Source organism: Uloborus diversus, chromosome 2 (genome assembly GCF_026930045.1).
Source record: "Uloborus diversus isolate 005 chromosome 2, Udiv.v.3.1, whole genome shotgun sequence".
Classification (NCBI taxonomy): Eukaryota; Metazoa; Arthropoda; class Arachnida; order Araneae; family Uloboridae; genus Uloborus; species Uloborus diversus.
This window is the reverse complement of record NC_072732.1, coordinates 162,278,659-162,300,177: the sequence shown is the minus strand read 5'-3', so window position 1 is coordinate 162,300,177 and position 21,519 is coordinate 162,278,659. Positions and strand designations below refer to the sequence as shown.

At 31.9% G+C, this 21,519-nt stretch overlaps 1 protein-coding gene across 1 annotated transcript; it reads left to right on the top strand.

The window, feature by feature from the left end:
• Positions 1-740: 740 nt before the first annotated feature.
• Positions 741-20,570, top strand: LOC129217463 (60S ribosomal protein L7a-like). The gene is made up of 7 exons (XM_054851764.1): positions 741-894; positions 2,344-2,461; positions 3,838-3,987; positions 6,708-6,928; positions 12,578-12,708; positions 13,309-13,378; positions 20,410-20,570. Exons 1-7 carry the CDS (start codon positions 880-882, stop codon positions 20,512-20,514), a joined length of 810 nt encoding a protein of 269 aa, XP_054707739.1. The 5' UTR covers positions 741-879; the 3' UTR covers positions 20,515-20,570.
• Positions 20,571-21,519: the final 949 nt, after the last annotated feature.

Here is a 21,519-nt window from a genome sequence, read left to right as displayed (position 1 = left end):
CAGATTGTATATTTATACTGATAAATTAAAAAAAAAAAAAAAAAAAAAACAATTCTAAAGTTACTTCCTGAAGTTATGCTTTAACAGTGTATCGCGATTTTTCGCAACACAGGTAAAGTAATTAAAACTGCCGAAAATAACATGCAATCTTCCTGTGTAGAAATATTAATCAACAATGAAAAAAAAAAAGATAGTAGACAATATTTCAAAGTCAAGATTAGAAATGGTAAAGACAATATAAAATTTTTGTAAACAGTAAAAGAGCAAGAGAATGAACGAGACGAAAAGAATGAAGACAATATCAATACAACAATAAGAATTTGAAGGGGGGACACCCCAATAAATTTACAGTTTATGAGTTATTGATGTGTTAAGAACAACTTAGTCCTTAGAAATGAAGCATAAAATATGAAAAAGAGGCAGGATTATTATTAAAAAACGATTAGAAAAGTAATGATTCATTGTAGAAATTCCTTTTGTTTAATAATCATTTGACTTTATATACATCATTAACATGCGTAGGACTTAACCAGACCTATGACTGCATAGAAAATGCTGAGAAAAGGGGGGGGGAGGGGGCAATTCGAGTTTTCTATAAGGGCTCTAGATTATTACAGTGACCGCAATGCCATTTAATACCAGCAATGACGTCAGGTAAATACGGTTCATTCCATCCTCCTCGAACTTAGCTTTTCATCCTCCCAGCAATTTATTCTCCAGTTTGATGAAATCGTCGAGATTGACTTGACTGTAACCGTTCATCTCCTCGGTCCTCGCGTGCTACGAAAGTTGCAAAAGGACCTTCGTGTACATTATAACTTAATCTTATTTCATCTAAAAAGTGTGTGCTTGTAATAAGTGAAAATAAAAGATTCGAAAATGGTTCAAAGAAAGGTATGATTCTTTGCGATAATTTGTGTAAACTCAATCTTAAATTAAATATTTTTCAGTAGAATCTTGTGTTGCCCAAAATTTCCCATGTATTCCCCCAATATGGAATTTCATGTGAATTTCTAAACCTTGCAAAGCACAATATCTTAAATGTTGTTCGTCATTTCGAAAATACGTCATAGTATATTTTACTAGTCTAGCAATAAAATTTCTATCAAGTAGGACCGGGCGATGTTAAAATTTAAGCAGCTTTTTACTTTTTTGTTATATAAATTGTTTCATGCATTGAACATTATCTTTAAAAAGGGGAGGGTGTAGCGAAATGCCTTGGGGGGAAAACACTTATACAAACCTCATTGTTCGCCCTTATTTTGGGGGGGGGGGAGAGACCGCTCTATTCATAATTTTTTAAAAATTGTAATTAAGATACATTCCTGTAACTTCCCATAGATGTTCTTTGAATTTTTGTTAACACGAAGAAAAAGAAATTTTAATTTTGAATCAAAATATACCTTTTCCGAGGAAATTTGCTAGAGTATTAAAGATTTTTCGAGAAAATCATATGCTGCAGTAAATAATTATTTATTTAATAGAAATGAATATTACTAATTAATGATTTCATTTTAGTTCTTTAATATATACATAGCATTTTAGTACCAGAAAATTGATTATATCACATGGGAAAATTTTGGCAACCCTTTGTATTTTGAGGAATAATTCAGTCTAGAATATTTCGCATCTCTTCTGCATAATGCAGATAAGATAAATGAACCCCATATCTGTGGTTCTAATGTTAGAGCCATGTCGACCACTGCCGAAAATTGTAACACTGAAGGGGAGGCAGTCTCGCAGACTGCTTCTAAAGAATGCAATGAAATTTAAACCAGATGCACTTGTCTAAAGATACTGATAAGAAAGAGGGTTGTTCAAGGTCACAAAGCAAACAGTTATTGGGGGGGGGGGGGAACCATTCAATCAGACTGAAAATGAAATAGGGGTGATTGGATGAACTTCGAAGCAGTCTGTGAGACTGCACCTCCCTGTTAAGGGTTCAGCCGGATTAGCTTAACACTGGTAGATTGACATTGGTCTAAAAGTAAAGTGGGATTGCTCTTCGACCGATGTCTGTATGTCAGCGCTCGAGAATTGTAGTTAGTGTGATATAAATGCATTGGTTTAGAGAAAAAGCCTAATCAATTTTAATGATGTTAGATGTATTCTTTTTTTTTTCTTTTTTTGCCATGGCCTTACTTGTAAGATATACTATTTTCTTCGGCAAGGGAAGAGAAGTCCTATTTGACTATCGGGTAAATTTGAAAGTCGGATGCTGGAAATGTTTACACATTAAACATTTTAGGGGGAAAAATTGCAATAGTTAATATTTTTAGTCAGATACTTTAAAATGTTGAGAGCTAGCAGTACAATCCTTAAAATAGCTTTTTCTCTCCATAGATTAAAGGAAAGAAAGGCAAGAAGAAGGTAGCAGCAGCTCCTCTAGTGGCCAAAAAAATTGAAGCTAAGAAAACAGCTAATCCTTTATTTGAAAAACGACCTCGTAATTTTGGCATTGGTGAGTAGCTAGATTGCCTGTGGCAGTTGACCGATGATGCAGAAAATGTATAGAAATAATGGCAGATGAGTAATGTACTGTGCAAAGAAATGAACATATTTTTTCTTATTTTCTTCAAAAACTAAAGCCGTAAGTTTGATTCAGTGACTTGTTTAAATAACCTTACCTTTAATTCTATCAAAGCTGCTCTAAGTGTTACAAGATTAAGTCAATTTTTACTTTTAATCTAGAAGATACAACCAAATTTATGGTATTTCCGCTTCCAGATTTTTTTTTTATCAGCATCATATTTTAAATTGAAGCTGAAGGGACTAATAATCATTAGGTACTGGTCTTCTGCCATTTCTTTTATCATTAAAAGCTGCTAGGTCCTAGCTGCTTAGCTGGAACCACAGGTATGAATTTTAATTCATTTATTCGAAAAAATTAATAAATTTGTAAAGCAATTAGTATAATTTTTGATTGATTTTGAAAGGAAGTTGAGAATATTCCATAACTCTTAAAAAAATTGAATAATGTATGTTTAGCAATTCAACAATCAAAGTGCTTTTCAGGCATTTAATATTTTGTGTCTAGTTAAGGAAGTCCTCGTGCAAAGGTTGAATCAATATTTTACTCTACAAAATTGCAATAATATGAGTAAACTGCTTTGTAAAATGATTTATGCACTTATATTTTAAGAGGCAGCAATGAATTAAGTTAAGACACTTAAGTTTTCTACCAATCTATGTTTTCAGTGCAGTCCGGAGGCCTAATTTTTCTTAATTTCAGCTGATTAAGAGTAAAATATAGGCAGTGGTTGCAGACCCGACCGCCGGAAATGTAATGGAGCACCGACCAACTTATGCGCAGAGTAGAAATTACTGCCTGGGGTCGGGACTGTTTTATGAACCCGACCAAGGGGGCGTTACGACGGGCGGGATCTAATTTCAACAGCCGACCAATGATATTCTATGCGGTCGGACAAATAATGTATGGCCGACCACACAAATTAAGATACTTCCCCAATGACAATTCTAAGCAGTCGGACGAGTAATATATGGCCGACTACGCAAATTAAGATGTATACGCCGAGCAAATGATAGTTCTGGAAACGATATAGATATAAAAACGGCATACACGATCTGTAATTATGCTTTAATCATAATTCAATTATTCGCTGCGATACATCGACCATCTCCGACCCATGCTCTCGGGTGCCGTTGCTTTGAGTCGGACATGATTTAAATAGACCTTTTATGAATTTCCAGTAAAATACTATGTTAAGCGATAATTTAATAAGAATTTAAGTAGATTTACGGAGACTAACAGACTTCACCGTCATATAATTCCTTTGTTATATGAATATGTTACTATAATTCTTTTCTTTAACACAGGTCAAGATATTCAACCGAAGAGGGATCTCAGCAGATTTGTTAAATGGCCCAAATATGTTCGCTTACAAAGACAACGAGCAGTGTTATATCAACGGCTGAAAGTGCCCCCACCTATAAATCAATTCACCCAGGCTCTTGATAGGCAAACAGGTAATATTCATTGTAAATATGATTGCATCATTATTGAGATTTTTTTTTTGAAAAGTCCCACATTTGTCATTCTTCAGCTTCGTACAATTTTTCTTTTATACAGTAAAATCCAGTTACAACGAGTTCAAATAAAATGAAATTTGAGTTTCACCTAAATATATTTTCTGTCCAGTTTTAATTGTCATTTTACTTGAATTCTATACAGCAATAGCATAGATCATTTCAAATTTTAAGATACTCAGATTTTATTAAACTAGAGTTACAGCCATTTCGCGTAGATCGGATCCCGTTGTAGCAGGATCTGAGATCCGACTGATTTTTTTCTTTTTTGCTGTTCAAAATTTTCTTCATTGAGTTCAGATGATAATCACAGCCATAAGCATGTTTTAGAATGCAGTAATAAAGGTCTTGCCAGCTGGATTTCTTTCAGCAGTCGAGCAAAAATTGAAAATCCCAAATATTGTATCGTAAAGTTTAAATGAGCACAAAGAATTGCTTAGAAACACCAATTTTAAGGATTTCGACAATCCAGTGTGTAAAGATTATATCAGTGTAGAAAGACAGAAGATTATTTGAAGATCACTGGTTTCTTAGCATGCTGCCGTGCTAAGCCGAAAAGTTGCATCTGCAGTTGAGCTCGAAGAACATTTGATTCAAGTTTCTGAATTTCTTAAAAATGAGTTCTCTTGTTCATTGTTCTTAAGTAACAATGAGACTAGTATTTGGATAAAACCTGTATGTTTCTCCCAAAAGCAGAACACTTGATGTTCTGCAATGTGAAATCATTCGACCAAAACTTTTTGCAAGTACTTCAAACATTACACAAGCTACTATTCCTTCGTGACCTTTTCCACTATTCAAGAGCCCTAAATAAGTTTTTTTTATACAGGTTTCTTTTTTTATTCCAATTTTTTTGCTGTGCATTTCTGTGGAACATAAACTGATTAAGGTTCCCAAAGATTATTTATATGCTTTCTAAAATGCATAAAATGATCAAACATTTTTAAAAATCCATACCTGGGTGTAAAACTACAATAATTATACATGGACTGAAGGAGCAATTAAAATGATGTTAATAAATAAATTACTGAAATAATAAATACAATGTCGCGTTTGTAGCATGTAATAAAACACTTAAAAACTTTCTACATAATTTAAAATACAGTAAGCGCCACTTAATGTGATCACGGTTAATGTTATCAGAATCACGAAGTCCCGGAACACTTGTATGTTAACACACCTTAAAAAAGTCGGATATTGTAATCACAGTCTTCAGTCGTTAGCACTTTTTAATAAACTTTCAATTTTTTCCCTGTTATTGTTCCTCAATTAACAGAAATACATAGGCAAACCCTGACAAGACTAACTTTCTGTGTAGCATTTTGTGGTTTTCAATGGCAGTTCAAAATTTTTCTTGGAATGAAGCTAAAGAAAGTTCGCCCCCCCAGTAACCCCATACTCCCTCTAAGAAAACTTTCTTTTGCACCTAAAAAATTCAGTCGCTGGAAATCGCATTGATGTAGGACCTCCATTGTTGCCATTGCTTTGTAAACTATTAAAGAATTGTGTCGAGATAGAAAACAAAGTGAAGTTAAATTAAAATTTAAACAACAAGCGAAACCATACTGGAAAAGATAAGCTGAATGTGCTTTGAAACTGGTTTACAAATGTCAGGGAAAACGGTAATACATTACTTCACCTATTACTATGTGATTAAAAATTGCATTATTTAGCTTTAACTTTTTATAATTCAGATATTTCCATTCTGTTAATTTAATAATTCATAATTTGAAAGTGTGTTCAGTAGAGTCACTGATTTTAATTTGAGGTTGCCAAAATAAATACACCTTAATTGAAAAAACATTATTTTGTGTCTCCTGGATTCTTTTCGGTTATTGTTATCAAATTGCATTTGTCCCAAAGTAATCACATTAAGTGGCGCCTACTGTATTTTCAGGATACAAAAGGATTGAAATCTCAAACAAGACACGCAATTTTCGGTGATGGCCGTCTTTTAATGTCTGCATTAAAATCAGATTTAGAAATGAAATTTCTGCAGACACTGTCGTTTTTCTACGCATTTTATCTTCACTCAAGATAGAACTTCGAACAAAGTCTGCGAATTCAAAGAAATCTGCAGAATTTGTGAAACTGTCTTGAGTTGGAAGATAGATGCAGAAAATGAGCAATTTAGTAGTTCAGTAGAACCCCAGAAATTCGGACCCCCTTAGTACAAATAATCCAGATTGATCGATTTAATTTGAGGAGAGATTTTCAAGTTTCCATAACATTAATTTATAACCCACTCACAGCCAAGAGCAAGACTGTCTTATGTCGTTGATTGATTTCCCTTTTCTTGGCAATGCAACTTTTATGTCATTTTTTTTTCTTTGATTACTTTGTTATTATGAAGATGACAGACTTTATAATATCTAAAGTAAACATGTTTATGTGTTTCATGTGATTTTTCAATAAGTGGTATGTTTTATTTATTTATTTTTTTTTTCATTCTCCATGTAATTCAGAATTTTCGATATTCAACATTAGGTTTTTGAAAGGAAGTGTTATAGTACTGATCTCTAAAATACATGTAACAGTTCTGAAATTATTTACTGCTTGTAGTTGCTACATTTCAAAAAATTTGAGGCTCCGAAGTTGTTTAACTTAGATACTTGTCCCTATGATTTTTCTAAAAATATAAATGGTAATTTTATTTTCAGCAACTCAATTATTCAAGCTTTTGGATAGATATCGTCCTGAAACTCCTCAAGCCAAGAAAGAACGTTTGCGAAAACGTGCAGAGTTAAGAGCTCAAGGCAAAGATGATGTTCCGACTAAAAGATCACCTGTCGTTAGGCAAGGGGTTAACACTGTGACCAGTCTCGTTGAACAGAAAAAGGCTTTGCTTGTTGTTATAGCTAATGATGTGGACCCTATTGAGGTAAGTTAAACTCGAAATTGATAGTACATGATAATATGTGAAACTAAAGTTTAAAATTACCATGGCTCAGCTAAGCATTTAAAACTTCATTTAACTTCTCTGTTTTCAATCTTGTCACGATTCTTGAGCATCTTACAAAGTTATGGCTGGAGAAATATTCAGCTGTGCTGCAACAAGGGTTTCTATTTTGTCTACTTTTTGTAAAAAGAAAAAGTCCTCTACAACGAAAGAAACTGGACAAATTGAAAAATAGACTGATATCAAGGTTTGAAAATATCATATTTTCAAAAAAAAAATAAAATCCGATATTTTGATATATATACGATATTTTCAACTAGAGCAAACTAGCCTTTAAAATAGTAAATGCACATCCTCCAATCGCTCTTTATTTTCTAATATTATTACAACATAGACTTAAAATTAACATTTCTTTCATTTTATAGCTAATATTTTACATTTTATTCAATTTTAATGGAATTAACTAAGCATTAGCTGTTAGCTACTTTTATAGTAATATGATTCAGAAATAAAACATATGCATTAGTCCATGCACAGTCGGAAGACATTTTCTTATATTCTAATATTTTAAGAGTCACTTTTAGTGTGAACTAAAACTGTTACATTACTCATAATTATATGAATATTAATAAAATACAAGTATAAAAGGAATATTATTACTTTGCTATAGTAATGATGTATTTATTAATGTATTATTAATAAAGCAAAGTAATATAATTTTTTATTGAAAATACTAAAAAATATTTGAAAAAATATTGGATATATATCATATATATTGGCGAACCCTGCTGATTATACATGCATATATTGATTGTTATGGTATAATATTAATATATTATTCTAATACATTTTCTATTATGAATTAATCATTTAATTAAAATAGAATCATTAGCTTTAAAATTTCATAAATCTAAAAAAATAATAATAATTACACATTGGTGCAGCTAATTTTAGATCATAATTTACTTAAAAGTAATAAAATTTAACAATGAATATGCTGTTGGGCATGATTAGACTATTATCAGGGGTCTGGCCAGAGGATATTTGGGTCCGTTAACGGACCCTTCACAAAAATCCGATCCACCAACACGGACCTTTCACAAAATCCCGATTAAACAAAACGGACCCTTCACAAAATTCTGATAAACAAGATCGGATCTGTCAAATTGTTTACTGAAAGAGCAAATGTGAAAGCAAAATAACGCATATTTCTGTTTATGAACCGCATATTTCTGTGTATAAACCGATAATTTTTGGAACCTTTTTTTTTAAGTCAAATTAGAGGGATCAGCTTATACAAAATCGACTAATTTTGGGAAAAAAAATAAAAAAAATCCGCACTCTTAGGATGCTCCTGCAAGCGATAAATAATTGCCACTGCCAAATAAATATAATGGTTGTTTGTTTTATCACAGCTAATTAGCAGCAGCGGTGTTTTTGTAAACTTTTCTGAAAAGGCATTGGTAAGCACTTTTCTCTTCCCATGATTTAATAAACAATAATAATATATATCTGCTAAATGAACTTAGAACTGCAAACGGATTAGTAAGGGTGAGGAAAAAATATGATCGCTTCAGATAGTGTTACCAACTTTAAAATTATCACCACTTGGGGTCTGGCGTTGAACCTTTATAATGACTTGATTAGAAAATATTATCATTTTGCCAGCTTGTCAATATTTGCGTTTTTATGGTGTGGTGTGATGTTTAATTGTTATTTTGGGAGAAAATTATATGGGTTTTGATTTTTCGATGCTAACAAGGATGATTAACTTTAAATAAACTTTTAATTACAGTTTTTTTTCTTTAGATGTCTACATTTTTCAAAAAATGCAATCTTTTAACATCCGATATGAGAATCATATTTTGTTCTTTTTTCAAGCTAACTTCGCTTTATTAGGATTCAAATAAATGAAAAGTCTCTTTATTTCTGTTAGAACTCTCATTTCAAGTTTTTAAAGCAAAATTCCATTTTATGTTATGAGTCAAAAATTAAAATGCTAAATAGATGGTTGATTTTATTTTATTTTTTGGGTCAATTGTGTCCACAGATATTAATGATATGTTTATCATAGGACTCTAAAATGCAATTTTAAAATAATTTTATCAAAAATATTTCTCTTACAAGCCGTTTTTATACTTTTGATGCCTTCACTTAGATTTGCGATCTCTTTGCATCCGCTATGGGAATCCGATTTTTCGAATTTTTAATGATTATTACGCTTTGTTAAGAGGTAAACAATTGAAATATCTTTTTATTTTTGTTAAAATCACGGAATTTATAAGTTTTAAACGAAATTCTGTGCTTTTTAAGTGTCTTGGGTCAAAAAGTTGAATGCTGAACCCTATTCTGAATTTTATTTTATTTATTTATATTTTTGTTATACAATTATTTTAAGTACTGTACAGAAATATATCTAGTATAATTTAACATAATGCAGAATGGTAGATAAATATTGATACTTGAAAGAGCAATGCCCCCCCCCCCTCCAAATATCAGAAAAAAATCCAGAATGATTTTTTTGACGTAGAAGAGGAAAACACTGAACTTTAAATTAACTGATGCAGTTTGTGCCATCTCTAAATTCTAAAATTTCATTTGAACAAAAAATTTTTTTTTGCGAAATTTTTTGATTTTTCAAAAAAATAATTCATTTTTCACAAAATTATTTGATTTTTCACAAAAAACGGACCCTGTGAAAAATCCTGGTTAGACCCCTGATTATATACAATAGTAGAAAATAAACTCAATGGGGAAAGTCAAATGAAATGCTTGAAGAAATACATACAAAATAAAGATATAGGCAAGACAGTAGATAAGGGGGCCGTTAATCTTCATTAGGGACTAATAAATTGACTAGGAAGGGCCTAGTCAGTGTTGCTGATTGTCACATTTGTATTGCAAGAACAGATTTCACTTCATGCCAACATCTTTTATTTATTTTCACATTTAAATTATTTTCAAACTTCGAATTTTTAACTCAAAACTTTCAGTTTACTGATAAAATCAACAAAATGACATTTTGTCGGGGACGTTTTTACTAGAGTGGACAAAATAAGACAATCCTGGCTGCAGCATTTCTTTGATTCATCATGGTTAAATTCTTAAACACCAGCAGGACAAAATTTCCCTCGGGGGGGGGGGGGTCCCATAGCTACAATGTTTGCTCATTTAGATGAGAGTTTTTAGTGTAACTGGGGAAAAAAGAAAGATTTTTCTGCTTACCTGAGGCTGCAATTGGGACTGAAAAGTGAGAGGGAGGGGGGCAACTAAAAGCCAAATCATTTTTAGCTGCAGCAAAAAAAAAGGAAAAGTACAAAATTTTGCTAAGGCTGGTTTTTGAGCATATTAATGGTATTTGATGCAAATTAAACAGCTTAGTCAAGATTTTGATGAATTATGTACACAATAACATTCACCAAAAAAAAAACATAAATTACTTACATTATTTACCCAAGTATTTTGAGGTGTCACAAACACTTAATAATAGTTTCACTAAGCAAGAGTGGCTTGCTTTAGTTAAATAATTGATATACTAATGTCTAAACAATGAATGCATCAACTGGAAGATTGATGCTTGTGAACAGTTATACGAAGTAAAACAAATGATTACGTTCCGGAAATTGACATCTTTTTTTTTTTTTTTTTTTTAAATTAAATTTTCTAGTTTTAGTTCTTAAATTTAAAAATAAAATGAAAAAATGAATACATTGTAAAAAGTGCCCCTCCCTAATCGCCGCCACTGTGCTTTACTAATAAGGAGGGAACTTATTTTCCCAAATTCTATGTTAATTCTCTCAAAGTGGGAGGAGATCACAACTGAACTTTGCATCTTATGTCTGAGCATTAAGAAAAGCCTTGTATCATTCCTAGGAAGAAATTGCATAAAACTCAAAATGCAACACATATATTACCGTAAAATCTCGGAAAGTACCCCCCCCCCCCCATTTTCAAAACAAAACTTGTTGATTTCAGAAGGGGTGGGGGTTATAATCGAGATTTTTCTGAAAAATTAGCCTAAATTGTTTTTAGTAGTATTAATTTGAGAGTACAGAAAAGAAAAAGTAGGTAAATAAGAGTTAATATTAATGACGAGAGAGAAATTAATAAAAACTTGCCATAACTTTCTAGTAATAAATTGCATAAGGGTGCCTTTTTTTTTTTTTTTCGAAAGGATTTTGCACCTTAAGTTGGGAAAAGCCCTGTAATTTATCGCTTGAAAATTTATTATGTACTGAATGTAATAAGGTTACAGTAAAAAAAGCAAGAGAATAGAAACAAAAATCGCAATCACGGCTGCAAATTCGTTATGAAGATCGTAATTTCGAAAACTGAGCTTTACAAGTTCGCAACCACAGACAAATCTATTACTCGATTTAGTAAAATTTACATCTCTGATGATCCTAAACTCGTTCAATTACATTATTTCTCCTTTTAAAAGGTTATTTAAATTTTGCGCTACTTTTTAAGCAACATGTTTCCAAAATGGCGCCGTGTTGAAGATCGTTCAGTTTCACAACTCAGCACAAAAATGCTCCTTCCAAAATGAATAAAAAGCAGTACAATCATATAAATTTCTTTTGTAATACATATGAACAAAAGAAGGCACCCTTGCATCAAAAGGAGTAGACATTTGAAGGAATAAACGGTGGAGACCTTTTTTTTTCTCTTTTCCTTAAATCATTGTTTTTTTCCTTTCTTTTTTTTCTTTAGAAACACAAATCTGCACATAGAGGGAGAAACTAAACCTTTGTAAATGCTTTCCAAGTTTCGCAGAAAATGTGATCCTTTTTTTTTTTTTTTTTGGAGGGAGCGACAAATGAAGATGATCGGAAAATTTTCAGGTGAAGGGGGGAGGGTGTATATTCAGGATTTTAAAATGATTTCACTTTCCACAAAAAAAGGAGGGGGGCTGTGCTGAGATTTCATGGTTTTGTTACACATAAGTTGCACCTACTGTATGAACACAGTAACATTCAAAAGAACAGATCTTTTCAAATATGTAAAAGCTTTTAAAAGGGGAAATAAGTGTTTTATTGATATGACAAGTTGATTAACTTAAAGTGCAGATTTTCCCAGTTAACCAACTTGAAGTAGAAAGCAAGAAAATGATCTTGCATTTGTAGGTTAATATGGAATATACTTTGCGCTTATTCATGTTTGAAGTATACAAATAGTCATAGATTTTTTTTAGTAACAGCCGGCAGCTTCCAACATTTTTCAATACAGAAGCTACTCTTAAAAGTTTTGAATTTGATGATATCCTCCAAATGTCATAAGTCTGTGGACTTGACTAGTTTGTGGTAGAACAATATCAGAAAATTTTAAGGAAAAAAAAACTCTTAAAGTACTGTATTTTTTTGGCTTAAAATCCAAAGGAACCATGTTGTTTCTAAGCATTTCTTGCTGCCAATTTAGATTTTGATTCATTTTTTTTTTCCATGTAACTTGCAAGCTATTTTTTAATTCATATTCACCAGTGCTGACTGTTGAAAAAGACTTGTGTTTTTAGCAAATTAAGTAAACGGAGGATATTTCTATCTGATTATTGGGTGATGTGGTAAAAATGCCATTAGTGGTACTCAGTTCCCATTATTAAATTGTTAAGTTAATTTTGACTTTATTTTGCAGCTTGTGTTATTCCTACCAGCTCTATGTAGAAAGATGGGAGTTCCGTATTGCATTGTTAAAAACAAGTCGAGGCTTGGACAAGTGGTCAGAAGAAAAACTTGTACATGTTTAGCTCTAAGCACTGTAAACTCGTACGTATTATCTTGAATTATTCTGTTTTGTTTTAATGTGTGAAGTAACTTTCAGCTGTGTGTGTGAAATGACATAATTTAACTAATATGAAAATTGACAATTTGATTCAATTGTTTGCTGAGCTTTTCTGACTGCAGCACTAAAATATGGGGGTGGGGGGCTAGTATGGTTGTATTTTTATTAGCTCATAGCGTTTCATTTAGTAACTAGATTGTAAGGTGTTGTTTTGCACACATTGGTCAATTATTAAATGATTAATTACAAAGCTTGTTAATGAAATAGGTTGTAACATGAAGTTTAAATGAAAGCTTCTATAAAGCAAACGCGAAATTCCTTCACTAATATTGTGAAGACACAGTAATAGTTTTTTAAATAATATTTCTGAATTTTTTCACAAAACAGTCTAGTTTCAGGATGGTGATTATAAGTCAGTCCAAAGTAGGAATTCGCATTTTGGTATTTTAGCAAGTTATTTTTTTTTTTTTTTTTTTTTCAAAAATATCTTAAATTAAAACTTTTTCTAATTGTTCTTTTCTGCCTATTCCTTAGTCATCTTTCTTCCATGTTTCTAACTTTTTACATGGTTTTATTTCTTCTAGTGAGGATCGTAATCAGCTGAATAAACTGGTTGAAACAGTTAAGACGAACTTCAATGAAAGAGCTGATGAGGTAAACTAAGTTTTTAATTGAATTCAATATATTATATAATTTCATACTTGCCAACTCTACGGGAGACTCCCGTTTTTTACTTCCATCTCCCTATTTCCCGTTTTGTTTCACTTTCTTCTCAATAGATGGCGCCCCTTTCTAGTCTACCAATGTTAGGGGATATGAATTTTTATAGTTAATAACTCCGATAGTAAAAATTAATTTTTTGGAAGCTTTCCACATTGCATGTTCAACGAAGCACGTGTTCTGCCGAAAATTGCGGCAGATTTCAATGTTTTTGCATCTTGAAAATATTTCAATTATTTCGAAAGTTTAAAGTTATTTTGACATGTGCTACCCAATACCTACTTATTTTATGTATTTTCATTATATATTGATTTTTTTTTTTTTTTTTTTTTTTTCGGATTTTAGGAATTAAATTTTAGTAGCTACTTTTCTAGAAGAGACTGGGGAATGTCGGAACTTTTTAAGCAAGTTCACTACTTATTAAGTTTTTCCTTTTGCAGTTTGTTTTTCTTGCTGCTACCAATTAGCTTACATCTGTGAATAATCCCCATTTCACTTTAAGTTTAGTATTCATGTTATTTAAAAGCACAATTTAATAATTATGTTATGAAGATATGTTGCTGGTGAATCACCTATATACCTCTAGTGGAATCTCCTGATTTTTTTCTTCGATGGTTGGCAAGTATGTATTTTGCAAGGGCATGCCGTCAAAGACAAAATAAGTAAATTGGTTATTGCAGGCATGAGATTTTGCCGGAATTCTGACTTTTTCTGTTGGTTTTTAAAACCTTTCCTCCTTTTTTTTTGCCTCTTTCAGGCCTTATTTTTCTCAAAAATCGGAAAAAAATACGATTTTTTAAAATTTTTGGTCCCCGATTTCTTATTCTTTTCATTTTCCCCCCTCGAACCCTCATCCTTCGCGATATCTGCCAAAAACGTATGTTTTGGAATCATGCCAACGAAGTCAAACACGTGCTGTGCCGGAAGTTGCATGCCTCGCTTCTTGAGATTTCAATCTTTTTGCATCCTGCAAGTATTTCAATTATTTTAAATGTCGGGTGATTTTTCACTATATGCTACCTCATATCTGCTTATTTTATTCATCATTTCAATAATATTTTATTTCTTTAATTTATTTTAGAAAAAATGCAAAAGTCAATCAAAAAACGTAGCTTAACACCCACACTCGAGTTTATTGAAACTTGGCATGGTTACTTTTTTTTTGTATTTATGAAAGTGTAAAAAATATTAATGGTGAATCTCAAATGGTTTAGGCTTTACAGCCTATTAAATATTTTGAGATTTCATATAAATGAGGCAGCTGCAAGTTGTTCTTTTGATTCCAAAATTGTATTAGCAAGTTTTTAAAAACAAATTTTGGTTTCCAATGCATGGAAAAAGATAACCAATCATTTATATACATATATATTTATTTTCAATTCTTACTGTAAAAAGTATGTTCTACCACATAAAGAAATTTTAGATTTTTGTCTGTGTTGTAAATTTTTACTTAACAAACAGACCTAATTTTAAAATTTATGTTCTCACTCATTTAACACTATGAACTCAAGTTTTTTAATAATAAAAATGTATTTTTCTCTAAAAAAATATGAAATGTTGACACTATTGTGTGATGCAGTCAAGATTGATCTCTGGCTTCCCCAACAATCAATCCCCCAACCCTTTGTCCAAGGACTCAGGGGTTAGAAATTGTTGCCTCTTTTTCAGAATGTAGATTTATTTAGGAATAAACCCTCTTGCAAGAAATAGTACAATGCAGCAAATTGTACAAAATTATTACGTATACTTAATTAAATACGTATTACCTTTAAAACTGGTAAATTAGCCATTTCATACCTGCCAACTCTACTGGTTTTTCCGGGAGATTCCTGGATTTTGATCATTTCTCTTGATTGTGTATATGATGTAAGGAACATTTGGTTGCACAAAGAAGGATCATAAGAAATCCCTTTTCTTTAAATAACAAAGAAAAACCTATCGTAATCATCCACTGGATTTCTTAAACATCTACTGGATTTTTTCCCAGTAGATGTTGGCAGGTATGCCATTTGTTGTTGAAATTTTCAATATCATGGTTTCCAGGTTCTGTTTTGTTCGTGTTTTGGCTATAATCCCTTTCACGAATTTGTTTTAGATATCATCTCTTTTACGAAATTTTTTTGAATTTCCTCCTTTTTGCTCTCTGACCGCTCTCATCCCTGTTATTGCAAACGACTGTGATAAAACACATAGCTCTACATTTGATCGTGCAGCACACATACTTGGCAACCCTTATGCTTTTACCAGAGGATTACACATTTGTCTATAATTTACATTATTCTGACTGGAAGTTCGTTTGCAGCATTAGTTTTGCATGTAAGTTGTCTTAGTAGTGCAAAATTAGTTCAGAACAAAAGTTCTTATACACCATGACTAATATTACAAAGAATTTGACTAATATCGCAAAGTAATTGTTCAACATATTATTTAACACTAAAAATGTGCATGAAGATGGAAACCTTATCTTTAAGCAAAGCATAGAACAAAATCATATCATATCAAAACATTAAAATTTATTGAATAATTAAACTTTTCCTGATATTAAAACTAAGCTGAATGGGTCATAAGTTCAGATTGCTTTATTTGAAAAGTTTATTATCTTCATACTAATTAAGCCCATTTCAGAACTTGTGTTGACTCTAAGCTGATAAACAGAAAACTGCCAAATTTTAAGAATTTTTCTTAATTATAATTCTAGAAAATAGTGGTATCACTGTTTCCTAGAATTATAGTTGATGGGTTAGTTATTTATAGTTAAATTAAATTGAATTTGAATCATGCATTTGCATTATACTGGTGCATTTGTACCTGTTTTTAAAAGATCGCCACTGCCACGAAATTTATTTATAATAGTAAAGTAATCAATGTCTACAAATTTGTTTAAAGATTTCCAAAATGTAACTAATTAAAAAAAAAATCCAAACTCTTTTTTTTTTAACTTCAAAAAAATCAAACCCTGTTATGCATACATTTATTCATTCTTTCACTTATTTCTTATTCATTCACCGTTTTATTAGCTCATTTATTTTTCCTCACTATTAATTAGTTAATACCCATTATAATAACCAGTGGTAAAAGCCCCAACTTAGTTCATATTAACTCTGTAAATTTATTAACAACCGTTCGATATCATCTAATCCAATACAGCGACCGGATTCAGTACACTATTTCCAGTGTTTTTTCCAATAAAACAAATCAACTTGAAATGACCTTTTACGGACAGTTGCATGGAGTCAGCAGTTCAGTGTTCAATCCAACTTTGAGGGGGGACTGTTATCATTCACCTTGGCACAAAAGAAGGGGAGGTAAAAAAGTGAAATTTCCGGATTCTAAGAAAAAAGGGGCTGACAGATGTATTGCTAGTTTGGTGTTTCAGTGTTTGAATCACGTCATTTTTAAGAGTTCGTTTCTGCTCTGCATTTGACGAAGGTGAAAATTACAAAGTGGATAACAGCTTTGTGCCTCTTTAAAGCATCATGGAATGAAGCTTCAGAAATTGCTTCATCATACTGAATTTAGAAAGGAAATGGAATCTACTGCTGAAGTAATTGGTCAGGCAATCTAACATGAAAATTTCAATGAAGAACATGAGATGCTGTAAAACATTTTCTAAGAAAATGAAATTGGATGAAGCGTTAAACTTTGATTGGTGCTCAGGGTTGGCTTTTTGCCGGCAGAAACTGGTTTTTGCCCTGCCAGTGGCAGAAACTGGTTATAACCGGTAAAAACCGGCAGAAACTGGTAGAAACTGGCAAAAACTAGAAAACGTTTTTAATAGCTCTAGTAATTACTTAATGACAGGCAATTAAGTAAAATAAAAAATATAACCCCATTTCGTCATTTCAAAAACTTAATATAATAGTTATTTAATAATTAGTGTAAAAATATGTTAAATAACAAGACTGACATTTCCAAAGCAAAGTAAATACAAAAGTGACGACCAGCAAAAGGCTCTGGGCCTAGCTAAATTGGTCCTAGTCAATTTACAATCCCCAGTGAAGATCAATGGCCCTCTTAAAACTGTCTACTCTTTGCTCATTACCACCTCTTCCGGTAAGCTGTTCCAAGGTTCCACTACCCTGCTAAAATAATTTTTCCTAATATCCATGTTAGCCTGAGATTTAAATAGCTAAACTTTAAATCCTGACTTATTAGGACCCCCAGATCAGTAACTTTGTCTGCCACATAATCAGCAAAACAATTCATGTTCCCAGAAATATTTTTGTGAATATCGTTCATAAAGACAATGAACAAAACAGGCCCTAACACTGATCCTTGAGGAACCCCGCTTAAGACCTCACTCCAATTAGAATAATTTCCCCTTACAACTACTCTTTGTTTCCTTCCGGTCAGCCAATTTTTTACCCAAATGAAAGTTTTCCCTCCTATTCCTATATCAGCTAATTTGCTAAGTAGAGCAACATGCGGTACCTTATCGAAAGCTTTTTGAAAATCAATGTAAACAACATCTACAGGCTTCTTATTGTCCAAAGCCATGGTAACTTTGTCATAGAAATGTAATAAATTAGTTGCACAAGATTTACCTTTCCTAAAACCGTACTGAAAAATGTATCATAGTTGAAATTGCTAAGTGTTAGAAATTTTAGCCTTGTAATGTTGTAAAGTAACAAATTTTGTTTGTTTATAATTATTTTGTTTGCATTCAAGATATAAAGTGTAATATATCAAATATTTAAATAAATACAGACTTTTTTTATTTCATTAAACTCTAAAATTCAGGAACTTGTCATTTTTCACTTAATAAAACTGAATAAAGCTATTCTCAAAGAGCTCCTGCTGCTGCAACTTACTGTGCTGATTTAGCGAAAAATGCAATAATAGAGCTTGACACGAAATATGACTGCAAAGTATTATCTTTAGTAACTGATAATAACACAAGATGGAGTTAATGAGGAAAATTATTGAAGAAGAAATGCCATCTGTTACAACTTATGGTTGATCAGCTCATTACTTGAATCTTCTTGGACTGGATATCACACCAGATTCTTTTATTAAACATGTGGTTTCAGTCCAGAAATATTTCAGAAACCATCACAGGCAAGGAGCTTGGCTAAAGGAGTACCCAAAAGCTGTGAAACCACACACACCTTGTAATACACGGTGGAATAGCCAGGTGGACTGCTTAGAGTCGTTTATAAAGAATCGCCCATATTATTTACAAATACTAGAAGAATATGAAGATGATATTCATGACAAAGGTATTGTTCAGATTATAAATAATCAGATGATTCACAAAGAAGTTAAACACTTGCTGCTGCAGATAAAACCTGTTACTATTGCTCTGGATTCAGTTAAAAAAGAGAACTGCTCAACTGCAGATGATTGCGATGTTTGGATTCATTTAACAAAACACGCTCTTATGTGTGCTTTTGAGAAGGAAGTGATGCACAGATTTAATCAAGCAGTTATTGACAACCATTTACTAGCCTATATGCTCCATCCAAAGTATTTTGGAGTAAATTTATCATGTAATCAAGAAGAAAATGCCCGAACTTTACTCACAAATATTAACCCTGATTATGTACCTTATACCATAGCTTTACAAAACAAATTGGCCCCTTTTCCCGAAACCTATTTTTTCTATCAAGTTATAACAACTACGCCAGCTACCGCATGGTGGTTCAATTTGAAAAAATGTGCTATAGATGAAAGTTTTGTGAATCTTGCTTGTTCTTTGATGATAATGCCAGCTAGTTCTGCTGGGATTGAAAGAATCTTCTCAAATTTCTCCTTTGTGCACAACAAATTGAGAAATTGTTTAGGTTTAGAAACAGCGTCAAAACTTGTATTTTGTTACAGGCTGCTGCAGTGTGAAAACAATGTAAAATTTGATTTTGAATGGTGATAGTGTTGTAAATAAATTGTATTTGGGTTAATATTTAATTATTTTTCTTATACATTTTATATTGTATGTCAGGAATTGCATTTATGTCATTTTTTGAGTTTCTGCCAGTTTCTGCCATAAATGTGGCAGAAAGGGGTTTTTGCCATGCCGGTTTTAACCGGTTTCTACCAGTGGTTTTTACCGCCTTGGCAGAAACCTGCCAACCCTGATTGTGCTACAATCGATAATGATTTAGTCAGTGTTAAACATCTGATAGATTGTTTTGCAAAAATCACGTGTGCTGAAAAAGCAAACTGTTTCTGATTTTATCATCAGAAAATAAATTTTGAAAAATTTTCTTATATTTTCTACTTTAAAATAATGTTCCATATTTTGCACCTATCATTTTTTTTTTTTTTATAATAAAAAATAATTTGGGTTTTTTTTTTTTTTAAATCTTTGAAAATGTGCCAATTTTATTGGAGTAACAGAACACGCTTGATGTATGTGTATATATTTTTTTTTTAATTCCACCTCTTGTAACGACCACTCATTATAAAGACCTTTTTCTCGGGGACAAACATAGTCGTATTGAGCGTAAACTGTATTACATTTTTCACTTTGCCCCATTAAAAGAAGTTTTCTTTTTTCTAAAGTAGTACAAATTTACTGACAAAAATAAAAAATGATTTTACCAAGAAATATATTGTTCTTTATCGATGCACAGAACAAATTTCCGACTTTCTAAAGAAGGTAAGTTGAAGACGAATAATGGAAAACGCTGTAAGTGCCAAATTATAAATTTTTTAGGGAGTCAATAAGATTCCATGCAGATTGTGGCACTTACTGCGTTTAACTTTTTGTATTTATTTATTATGCACTTTGACCAACCACTACTTTAAAGGGGGGGATAGGCACATAAAACGTTTCCTCAGTGAAATGCTTGGTATCTACTTCATTTTGACAAGATAATTTTTTTCCCCATATTTTCTGTTTTTCGCGAATTTTCCCTTTCTGACAACCTCATTCCTGTGTAGACTTGTAGTGCGATATATATAGCTTGGAATATGTTTTGAGTGTCAGAATTTTTAATACCAAAAATTTCTTTCCTCTATTTCAGATTCGACGACACTGGGGTGGTGGTATTCTGGGTGCAAAGTCTGCAGCTAGAATTCACAAGTTGGAAAAAGCCAAGGCAAAAGAACAAGCCCAGAAAGTGGGTTAACTGTAAAATAGCATTTGATGAACATTTCAAAATAAAAATCATGAAATTACTTTTCATTGAAGTTTTCATTTTATTGTTCTTGTACATCTTTCCAGAGCTGCCAAGTGCTCCGTTTTTCCCGGAGTTTCTCCGATTTTTATTGCGTACTCCAAAAATCCGATTTATTCCAAAAAAAACTCCGATTTTTCGACTTTTCTTCACTTTTCGTTTTCAGATGAAATTTCCTTATCCTTGAAGGCAGGAATTATGTACAAACTCAACAAAAGAGAAGATAATTTGATGCTTTGGAAGCATTAGTGTCAGGATAAACACTGAGGAGAGCGACGATCGGAGAACATCGGTTTTTGATCGAGCATTTCAGCTGCGTGTAAAACATCGCCCCCATGTTTGGTCATTCACAAGATGGAAGTCGACGATGCTAAGTGCCTAAGTTTTCGAAGACAGAACAAATTTGGGTGTTTTTTTTTAAACTGAAATAATTAAAATAAAGTAAAATGTGCTGCATTTTTTATAAAAATTTTTTTTAATTTTCTTGAAAAATAAAAAAAATTATACTATTTAAAATTTCATCTTATCCTCACTGCTTTGGAAGCTATTGGGCTAAATATTTTCAATTAAATTGTAGTTTCATGAGGATTTTAAGTTATTTGTATGCAACAAATTCAAACATTTCTATCCTAATTTTTGACTTAGTAGCCATATTTGGTCCTTTTGTGAAATTTAAGTACATAAGTCTCTTTTAGCGGCCAAGTTTCCAAAAATGGAATAAGATGTTATTGCAATGCAAACTATTGAAAGGAATTCAAAATGGGCCTTTTTTTTTTTCAGAAAATTCTTAATTATTTGCTCAAAATATGCAAAAAATTTTCTTCAGAATATTATTTTATCCTCATTGGCTTAGACGCTAATTTACTAAAAACTGATTGTTTCATCTAAATTATAGTTTTTAAGGATTGTTAATTATTTATAATTACTTTTATGCAACTAATTCAAAAATCTATTATC